Source organism: Anneissia japonica, unplaced genomic scaffold, assembly GCF_011630105.1.
Source record: "Anneissia japonica isolate Jap-2015-1 unplaced genomic scaffold, ASM1163010v1 scaffold170_len151065_cov129, whole genome shotgun sequence".
NCBI lineage: Eukaryota > Metazoa > Echinodermata > Crinoidea > Comatulida > Comatulidae > Anneissia > Anneissia japonica.
Window position 1 is genome coordinate 11,679 of NW_022753219.1, and position 11,404 is coordinate 23,082.

The 11,404-nt window shown below is 34.4% G+C and overlaps 2 protein-coding genes across 2 annotated transcripts in view; both read right to left on the reverse strand.

Moving 5' to 3' along the window:
• Positions 1 to 6,185, reverse strand: part of LOC117122749 — a 9,175-nt gene extending 2,990 nt beyond the window's left edge. Inside the window, exons 1-10 of the mRNA XM_033268455.1 lie at positions 6,069 to 6,185; positions 5,704 to 5,793; positions 5,110 to 5,289; positions 4,077 to 4,335; positions 3,321 to 3,433; positions 2,336 to 2,491; positions 1,439 to 1,741; positions 966 to 1,040; positions 543 to 747; positions 225 to 275 (exon numbers count right to left, since the gene is read on the reverse strand). Coding sequence (XP_033124346.1) covers positions 225 to 275; positions 543 to 747; positions 966 to 1,040; positions 1,439 to 1,741; positions 2,336 to 2,491; positions 3,321 to 3,433; positions 4,077 to 4,335; positions 5,110 to 5,289; positions 5,704 to 5,787 — 1,426 coding nt within the window. The 5' untranslated portion in view covers positions 5,788 to 5,793; positions 6,069 to 6,185. The remainder of the gene's footprint in view (positions 1 to 224; positions 276 to 542; positions 748 to 965; positions 1,041 to 1,438; positions 1,742 to 2,335; positions 2,492 to 3,320; positions 3,434 to 4,076; positions 4,336 to 5,109; positions 5,290 to 5,703; positions 5,794 to 6,068) is intronic.
• Positions 6,186 to 7,374: 1,189 nt separating this feature from the next.
• On the reverse strand, positions 7,375 to 11,328 carry LOC117122753 (F-box/WD repeat-containing protein 2-like). The gene is made up of 3 exons (XM_033268460.1): positions 11,256 to 11,328; positions 10,423 to 10,567; positions 7,375 to 8,103 (listed from the first exon to the last, which is right to left on the reverse strand). Exons 1-3 carry the CDS (start codon positions 11,271 to 11,273, stop codon positions 7,940 to 7,942), a joined length of 327 nt encoding a protein of 108 aa, XP_033124351.1. The 5' UTR covers positions 11,274 to 11,328; the 3' UTR covers positions 7,375 to 7,939.
• Between the last annotated feature and the right edge of the window lie 76 nt (positions 11,329 to 11,404).

The window sequence follows — 11,404 nt, forward strand, 5'->3', positions numbered from 1 at the left end:
CATACATACATGCGTACATACGTGCATACATACATACATGCATACATACGTACATACATGCGTACATACGTACATACATATATATATATATACATACGCACATACCTATATATATATACATACATATACAATGCTGGATCCGCCCCTGTACAAATATCAGAAATATTTTTTAAAATTCTACAATTTTGTAATTATATTTCAAAATATCTATATTAATGCCATACCTTCAGTATGTGACATGTTTTCTGAGAGTTGTTCACCTGAATCCACAGTACCTGTAAAACCATCAATAAATTCCCAATTAATCATAAAAATCACATACCTATTCTTTTTTTATATCTTTAAAATTAATTTTAGTTTAATTTCGTTTGAATGGGATTTTCAAAAGTAATTATTATGTTACAATTATTATTAGTCGCATTCCTCAACAATTTAAATAATAATTAAAGTATGTCATTTTAGTCATCTAGCATCTGCCTAATTACAATTCATTATGCATTATAAGCAACCCTTACAATCAAGAACGATTTTTCCAATCTTACCTGCAAATAGTCGTTTATAGCGTACGACACTCATTGCATCATCTTTGCATGGAAGGCATTCCTTTTCAAAGTTCCCCAGCCATTGTATGTGTTTCTTTGGTGAATTCTTGCTGCAAATGCTGCAAGGTATACATCGTTGGAATTGAAACCCCCTCCTGCCACCCTGTTGGGAGACCTCGAATGACTCCTCAAGAAACTCCAAAACCTACAAAAAAAAAAACCAAAAAAAAACCCTGCTTCTTTGAAACACTCGTTATACTGTTTAACTCATTTTTGATGAGACATCGATCATGCTGTCAATATAGTAGGTTGTAAGAAGGTTTGGCAGGGTTAAACCAAATACTAAATAAGACTATTAGGCTAAGTGACTTAATAATCACACAATAGGTTAATATCATTATTTTTAAAGGAATTACAATATACCGTTTTACAGGCTTCTGGTAATGGTTCGAGGTCTTTCTGTGCTACGTCATCTCGCTTCCTTCTAAGAATAGTTGTCTGAAGGGAAACCATTTCATTTATTATATAGTCTTTTAACGTATAATAAAGTCAATAACACAAAAAAATAAAACAGGTTCCTTGACAGTGAACTGGCTTAAACGAAAACATTTAAAAGATCAGAAACATCAGACACATATTAGAATTAGGTACAAAAAAAAGCAACAACAACACATCCATGACAGAGTCGACTGTCATGGATCATTAAACACAATTATTGAGAGCTAGTTTGTCCCATTGAAGTGATCTGCTTAAAGTATAATAAAGAAACGACAAATGGAAATAAACGTAATAAAACTAGCAATATAAGAAATACATAAGAGTATTTACCAATATCAAATATGGAGTAATATAGTGTAATAGAATTTTACAAAATTCATACAAAAAACATGTATTACCCTCAGCAGTCGGTTCAGTCCAAAAGTAATTGCAGACATTATTACACGATGATGTTGATCGAAGTAAAGTTCTGCATGATCACGTGCCAGCTTTGGTTGTTCATTTCCTTCTTCATCTTGAAACCTGTCGATAAACTCTGTAACCAGCTGTGGAAACAACTCGTCCGGAAGGTATCCACAGAAGTCATGGTATATGCTTATAGCGCGCTCACCATAATTGTCGACCCGTCTATGGTCATCGGACGATGGTTCAAGTGCCAGTCGAAGTGGTACAAAGAAAGAACGGTTTCCTGGTTTGGCTGCCTATCAAAAAATATGTAACACTTTTTAATGAAAGCGATATTATATTCATAATAAAGAGCAACCAATCATGAAATATTGCTGAACTTGTAATAAATTCTACCCGACTGCATTGTTGCTCTCTTCGGTTTCACCCACAGTATGTATTCATAACTAAACAAAATTTGGCTATTAGGCGCTATAAACCATGTTTAAATACTGGATAAAAAGCATCCAAAGAACTTGCATTGTTGAACTAGCCATTAACATCAAGTTTATTTATTTATTCATATTAATTATGTGTTCACACTTTATCAAGACTGATTTTGTTTTAATTCATTAATAATATGTCACACCTTGTTTGTTTTTTTTGGTCAATTTTACCGGTTTCTCACTTTTGATTGGTTAGTTAAGTTACTTAAATTCTGGTATATGGTCCCTATGGACAGAATTATTTTTCATTCCTGATGATGTTCGAATAAAAAACAGAATATTGAATCATGGCTTCTCTTAGTCTTTTTGGAGTCTGCATGGTATTATATAACATTTGCATTTGACGTACTTATCAATCCATAGCTAAATAATTTAAAGTCTTGTTGTAATATAATTTAAACTTACTTTTCTCTCACAAAGAAGACAAAATCGTCTCATCAACTCGACAAAAAAGTCAAACTTCTTCAAATCAACACCACGATCTTCCAAAAGCTTCTTGAACAACGGCTCCTCTAATATACCCTCGTTAAGTTTTCTGTAGAGGTCTTTATACAGTGCTGACTGAAATAACATAGAAAGAACATTATGATTTTTTTTTTTGACTATTTCAGACTGAACAATTTTCATACCATTTTAAAGAAGGTGACTGATATTCAGAAATGTCTTAAATAAAGGAAAATAATGTCAGGCTTTATAAACTAGGTCTCATCAATACTAATAGTAAAGTGTATTTGTATAGCATTTATGGATTACATATCCCTCTAGGCGCTTTACATACACCCAAAACTAGGGTGGAAAACTATTCCCAGTCGGTATTTCTGAGTCAAGGGTTTCGGGTAAGGAATTACATGGTTTGGTTTAATTACATTTGCTTAACTACAGTATGATAAAAAAAAACCATCCCTCACCGGACACCAACACAGTATTTCTGAGTCGAGGTTTTCGGGGCAAGGAATTTTAAGGTTGGGCTTAACTACAGTACATTGACTTAAATATAACATGGTAAAACATGGTCCCGTCTGACACCAACCCGGTATTTCTGAGTCAATGTTTTGGGGTCAAGACTACAAAACGGGAGAGGTAAAAATCACTTAATAAATGATTATTTTAACAAACTATTGGGGCTAAAATTTTAACAACAGCATTTTTAATTTGAAAACCTACACTTAACAAGGATTAACCTAACCCTCGTCGGACACCATCCCGGTACTTCTAAGTCAAGGTTTCGCAGTTAAGGCTATGGAGTGGAGAGGTTTATTAGTCATGCAAACAAAAAAAAACAAAAAAACCCATACTGTTACAGAATTTGAACATATGACTATGGAATTGGAAATCGATCATCGTAACCACCAATCTACATATTCAATACAAGGGATAAGTTTATTCTTACCTCCAAGTTGGGTTGTTTCACAGTGATGACTGTTGTGACCATTTCAACAAAATGCATTGGATTCAATACCACATACTCTTGTTTGGATTCAATACCACGTACTCTTGTAAAACCTTGTTGTCAGGCATGTATATGATTTCGCCAAGGTCATACAAGAAGTTCAATAGGACACTTTGTTGATTTTCCTCGTTTATTCCAAGCTTGGCAGCCAATTCTTTCACCTTAAGTAACAATTAATACTTTAATGAGGCTACGAGTTGATTAATGTTTTGTTATTAATGAGAAATATTTGTTTCTACATTTGAATATGGTGTAAAAAGATGAATTATTCTTTAATAACGAACTCAAAACTTTCAACACTGCTGCAGTACTTAGTTTTTTAGTTTTAGCAGTACTTTGTCAATTTATGCAGTAACACTATTTCTAATTTATGCTAACTTGATGTGCCATTTCGGAGAATTCCAAAATGCTGATGAAAGTTTTGATTTTATTGAAAATATCACAGTAAGTGTGTACGAGTGTTTTTTTAAACATTCATCGTTTACAACGTCGACAAAAGCGGAAGTGTTGATTTTTTAGCACTTTTTTTGGGGGGGGGGGGAATTTCATATCACTCCACTTAACTACTAAATAATTTTCAGAAATATTGTAAGATAGACAAAAATATTTTAATATAGGCTAAATTTTATGATAATTACTGACCACAAATATTTAACAGTAATTACTGTAAAACAACTACAACAAAATATTTAATACTTGAAAAATTTACCTTTTTCAAAGGACAGACTACTGTTGTATCCTTTAACTTATGAATTTCGCTACGGAAACGCATCCATTTCAACGGAATGGGCTTGTCCAATGCTGTCATGAGATGATCAAGCACTTTCTTCAGCTTAGCAATATTGCCATCTACTTCTGAACGATTATTTTCGATGTCAAAGTATGTTGGGTACACATGCTTTTCATATGGTTTACCCATCAGTGCCTTTTCTATTTTGTCGAACGCTTCCTTTACCTGGTCATATAATTTAGTAAGAAAAAAAGTACAGTAATAAATAATTTATCCATTTTCTTAACCGTGTATTGTCAAAGGTATAGTCAGCCATCACGACCATAATGATAGAGCCTCTAGCTTTTTAAACACATTACGCTTTACCTATAGCGCCGCCTTTTCTGAATTTAAGATGCCAGAAATAAAAGTCAAAAGCGCCATAGGCTTGTAAATAAGCGGCACATTGTAACAATAAAAGCGCCGTAACTATAGGGTTGGTCTTCTTCGCCAAAATGAAAATGTCGACTTTTTTAAAGCGTTACGTTGTAGAAAAAAAGGACCCCTTTTCTGATTTTTAGCCAAGCAAATGTCAAGAATAACAGGGAAAGTCATAATGAAACATAGCATTGTAACACGTATAAAAAAAAATATTACGGTACTTTCATTATGGCTTTCATAGCCAATCCTATAATTTATTGTTACAAAGCACAACTTATTTAAAAGATAACAGCGCTTTTATGATGGCCCTTTCAGCGTTATTCTTGATATTTGATAGGCTAAAATGATCAGAATTATGGCCATAATGACCAACCATACAAAGGTTCTTGGACATTGATAACAGACACCAAGTGGTATATAAATATGTTTTCAAAGAATGAGAATATAATACACTCTACCGTATTAATTTCTATACAATGTTTGCAAGATGGTATAGACATCATTCTGAAAAATCTGAGTATGTATACTATTGGTGGACAATAATTATATTCTGCTCCAATTCTTTCAATAAGTATTAACCTTGCTTATCCTTTCCTGTTCAGTGGATCCAAGGGAGTCTCGGTGAGTACCCACGAGGACAATAGCTGGTAATGCAATCTGTAGCTTCAGGTCATCTTTTAACTCACGGCTGTGAATGTACACTGACAAAATCCAATATAATATGAACTCAAGGTTTGTCAGGTGGTGAATGCGCATTTGCTTGAAAGGAAAACAAATAACAAATGATTTCATAGCATAACATTGGTTGAACATTATTTTTTATAATAAACGTTTTATATAAAAATAAATAACAATAACAATAACTATGATAATAATGGTATGAAAATAATGGTAAATTATAACAAAGATAAAATAATATAATTATGATAACGATAATATAATTATAATGAGAAAAATGATGTAAACGTGACAATAATAACACATTTTTAAAACTAATATATATTAATGTCTATACAGTATATATACTACAATTTTATACAGTAATATGTCCTATAATGTACTATAACAAAACAGTACTATAAATAACAGATAAATGTGTTGATATCGGAAAATATACAAATGTCCTTTTAAAAAACATTTAGTCAATGAAATATATATTAATATTAAATTTACCCCTGATGAATCCATTACAATGGCCTTGTCATCCAGATTGACGTTAAGGTTAAACACGATGATGTAAACTGCCATTGATGTCATGAAGATCTATTTAAAATAATGGTATATGCTATGGCATTGCATTCAAATGAAACTAATGTCTAATGAAACTAATGGTAATGTCACTGAGCATCTGTACTTGTGTATCACTTAGAGGGAATGCAGGTTTATTAGCCTTCAATTCCTAATATAAAAAATAACTATACCAGTGTAGGCAATTGATCAAAAGAGTGAGTTAGTGTGCTTGCTCGTTCGCTTACGAGCAGGTACTGCAATCGGTATTCTTATAATCGCAACTAATGAATGGTTTAAAGAAAACTTACCCGATGAATTCCATGGTAGATCACCTGGCCCCCATAATCCCAGATGTTAAATGTGTCCTTGCTGATCCTATGCCATTTTACCAATTCTTTTTTGTAGTAAGTACTTTCATTAACACATTCGACAATCTTTTTACGAATTGACAATGGCAAAGATTCACTTTTTGGTGGTCCTTCGTTCAGTTGTAAGTCTGTCAATGAATTGGCTTAAAAAGTAAGCCTGTTGTGATGTATATATATGTATATATGTAGACACTAAATTACAAGGGAACAGTTACCTGAGATTACCTTAATACCTTATCTACAAACTGCCAAGTGTCACCGTTACATTGTTCTACAGGTTCATGAACCTTCAAGTTTATCAATTCAACATTGTATTTGTTTCTTTGCAGTTTTAGTGATACCAAGAGACGATTGCGTTTTTATATTTGATATTTAAAAAAAAATGAAAGACAGAAATACTGACCGATAAGAGAATAAAACCAGTAAATTCAAAGTTACTGCTGAGAAATATACTAAACCACCACTTCATCAAATGTTCTAAACAGTGTCAATATAATGGTCGGCTGTTATAAAAAGGAACAGCCCTATTAAGAAAATGTATTAGAGGTCACCATTAACAACCTAGGCCTACGGTTATTAAAGTGAAATTTTTACAATGCCAGGATGTATTAATACCTACCTGTGTTCGTGATTACACTGGTAACCTGCAGCTACAAAAACAAAACATACAAAATGGAATGAAATGTAACATGATGTATTTGTAACATATGCCTAGTTATTTTTCATTGTTTATTTCAATTAGTTCAAGTAGATATTTATTTCATAAACCAAACAGACTATATATATATATATATATATATATAACGATCGCATTTATTTTTCATTGAAAATTTTAAAAAAATAATAATAAATTTAACTTAAAGATATAAAATATTCCAAAACTGTACACTTAAAAAAAAAATAAAAAATAAATAAAGTTAACTTAAAACACAAACAATGCGATAGGATATAAAGTTCAAGAGAATAATTGGTATACTGAAGTGCCATTCGTTTTGGGGTTGCTACATTCAAGAGTTACAATCGATCCAACAAAGGAAAAGCACTATCTATTTCCTTACATTCCAAAAAAGGAGGATTTGGGATGCTATTTAAAATTTGCTGGAGATTGAAAAATTAACTGTTAACTGCGTTGTTAGAGAACATAGAATGGTACTGGTATAGGCCTACAGTAGGCCTATGTACTCTAGTTGTAAATAAATACAGAAAATAGGCCAATTTAAGTAAGAACTAAACATGTTTTAATAATGTAGGGCCTATATACAATGCAAAGCAGATTGATCACAAAATCAGAAGCATGATCTCAAACATCAGAACCCAGCTTTTATTGTTTAAAACCATCGGGGCCCCATTTAATAAAACTATGGTATTATAGTTTATAAATATTTTAAAATCCTTAAGTTAAAATTTTTTTTTTAAGTTTTTTTTTTTTTCCTAATGTAGATAGCAAATGTTAAAAGTGCACCTAAGGAAGCACTTGATGTATGAAGAGGATGATACTGTGGTTGGAAAAATGATAGTAGTGAACCTCAGGAGCATTTGAAGTATGAAGAGAATGATACGGTGGTTGGCAAATGTTAGTAAGAACCTAAAGAAGCACCTGAATTATGAAGAGGATGATACTGTGGTTGCCAAATGTTAGTAATGAACCTAAGGAGCACATAAAGTGTGAAGAGGATGACACTGTGGTTGGCAAATGTTAGTAGTGAACCTAAGGAAGCACTTAAAGTATGAAGAAGATTACACAGTGGTTGGCAAATGTAACACTTCTTAGATAAACCTAAGGCAGCACTGTGTTTGGCATATGTTATTAACTAACTTACCCTTATAGTCGAGGACATGTGGTTGATCATTTGCTTGTGTTCCTCTGCCCTAGACAGTTGCCACTTAGGAAGACGACATAGTCGTTGCCATAAATATGGGTGTGTAATTAACTCATACCATACCTTACTTACTTGAGAACATGCACTAAGACTTACTGAAAAATAAAAATATTTTTATTGCGTAACTGACCGATAGGAAACATTTAAAAGGATATACTGCCTGGGCACTGTAATTTAAGAGGTAGGGCAGGCACACACAATATGTTTGGTAAGGCCAAAAATCAACTGGTGCTTTAGAAATATTAAAAACATTACATTATTTATGTTTGTAGTAACTTTTCTTTAATTAATGAAAATATAGCTAATGAGGGTCAATGTTTGATGATGATTGACAAGGTTGATTGATGGGGTGAATAACAGGGATGACTGATGTGGGTGATTGACAAGGGCAACTGATTAGTGTGATTGACAACGGTGACTGATGAGGGTGACTGATAAGAAAGACGGATGAGAGTGAACGACAAAGGTGACTATTATAAGGGTGACTGATGAGGGTGATAGACAAGGATGACTTATGAGGGTGGTTGACAAGGGAGACTGATGGGGGTGATTGACAAAGGTGACTATTACATGGGTGACTGATGAGGGTGATTGACGAGGATTAATATTAAAAAGGTGACTGATGAAGGTGATTGACAAGGATGACTACACAAAGGTCACTGATGAGTGTGATTGACAAGGATGACTATTACAAAGGTCACTAAGGTCAATGATGAGGGTGATTTACAAGAATGACTATTGCAAGGGAGACTGATGAGGGTGATTGGCAAGGGTGACTGATGAGGGTGATTGACAAGTATGACTATACAAAGGTCACTGATGAGGGGATTGACAAGGATGACTATACAAAGGTCACTGATGAGGGTGATTGACAAGGATGACTATTACAAAGGTCACTGATGAGGGTGATTGACAAGGATGACTATTACAAAGGTCACTGATGAGGGTGATTGACAAGGATGACTATTATAAGGGAGACTGATGAGGTTGATTGACAAGGATGACTATTACAAAGGTCACTGATGAGGGTGATTGACAAGGATGACTATTACAAAGGTCACAGATGAGGGTGATTGACAAGGATGACTATTATAAGGGAGACTGATGAGGGTGATTGACAAGGATGACTATTACAAAGGTCACTGATGAGGGTGATTGACAAGGATGACTATTACAAGTGAGACTGAGGAGGGTGATTGACAAGGATGACTATTATAAGGGAGACTGATGAGGGTGATTGACAAGGATGACTATTATAAGGGAGACTGATGAGGGTGATTGACAAGGATGACTATACAAAGGTCACTGATGAGGTTGATTGACAAGGATGACTATTACAAAGGTCACTGATGAGGGTGATTGACAAGAATGACTATTACAAAGGTCACTGATGAGGGTGATTGACAAGGATGACTATTATAAGGGAGACTGATGAGGGTGATTGGCAAGGATGACTATTATAAGGGAGACTGATGAGGGTGATTAACAAGGATGACTTACAAAGGAGACTGATGAGGGTGATTGACAAGGATGAATATTATAAGGGAGACTGATGAGGGTGATTGACAAGGATGAATATTATAAGGGAGACTGATGAGGGGGATTGACAAGGATGACTATTACAAAGGTCACTGATGAGGGTGATTGACAAGGATGACTATTATAAGAGAGACTGATGAGGGTGATTGACAAGGATGACTATACAAAGGTCACTGATGAGGGTGATTGACAAGGATGATTGACAAGGATGACTTACAAGGGAGACTGATGAGGGTGATTGACAAGGATGACTATACAAAGGTCACTGATGAGGGTGATTGACAAGGATGACTATTACAAAGGTCACTGATGAGGGTGATTGACAAGGATGACTATTACAAGGGAGACTAAGGCGGGTGATTGACAAGGATGACTATTATAAGGGTGACTGATGAGGGTGATTGACAAGGATGACTATACAAAGGTCACTGATGAGGGTGATTGACAAGGATGACTTACAAGGAAGACTGATGAGGGTGACTGACAAGGATGACTATTACAAGGGCGACTGATGAGGGTAATTTATGATAGCGATTGACAAGAGTGACAGCAAATGATGAGTGTGATAGAAGGTGGTGAAAACCTGGCAGTACACTAGGCCTAGGCGCCAATCACATAGTACTCTTTCTGAAGAATGCACATTAACATGCATAAGGACTACACTGCACACATGACTAACAAGTCTCATCTCAATCTTGCATTTCAGCTGTCTAGTCTGTAACAAAGGGGAACAACAGATGGAACTGAACCAGGTACAAAGATTAAAAATATCTCCATACCAAGTTAGCTATCTCAGCTAAGGCTGTTAATGACATTTGGTTTGATAATATATTTAGATGGAAAACAAAAACAAAATGACAGATTCTAAAACATACCTGGATCAAGGAACGATAAAACATGGAGAGAAAGCTGAGCAGGTAGCCATGACAACAGGTCTTGGCAGTTATGTGGACATGTTTGATGAAGAATTGGTTCCATTAACACAGACAACATATGCATCTGAGGAAGCTCACACAATTCCTGCAAAATTTCAAGTCATTTATGAAATAAGAGTTCTAACATTTATAGTATTTGGTACAAAGAGAAAATGGAGAGATACTTGTTCGAGAACCAATCTGTCACGCCCTCGTAACCCGTGATTCAGACGCTGGATCCTGAACAATGAATCGAAAACTAGAAATTAAATGTACTTGCAACATTTCTGCAGAATTTTATCATATTTTATATTAAAGGATTATGAGACTACATAGAGCATCATACCTGTAGTTAATAAATTCACTCTAATTTCATGCACATTTTCACATAATGTATTTCCTCCTAGATTGGGCCTTAGTCATACCGTACCATTACATCAGTCCTTGTGTCGTGCACCACAGCCCAAGGACATGTGCCGCTGCCATAGTAACAAGCTGACTATTTTTTGTATCTGTACGTAAATGGGAACAAGAAATTATCTCGGCAGATTGGTCCTCAAACAAGATAATGAAAGCTCTATACTTTGATTGCTGATCCCTAATATAATTATAATTTTGGGACATCCTAAGCCATAAAATTTCTCCACATAAACCCCACCAGAGATTTTTTATTCCAGAACCCTTACCAAGACTCTAGGTGTTCCTGGGACCTTCTTTGACCATCTGTTTAAATTTTAAATTTCTGGAGCCACCACAATGTGCTGCAATGAATGATGTTTTAAGCAGTAACTTACCAATAGTCTTTTCATCATGCAGTTTTTTTGTTGATCATTAAACTCCTTAAACCAGTTCAGAGATACCTACAAGTGAGAAAATACTTACAAAATTAGGATTCATATTTTAATAATAACAATAATATTAATAATAATAATAACAATAATAA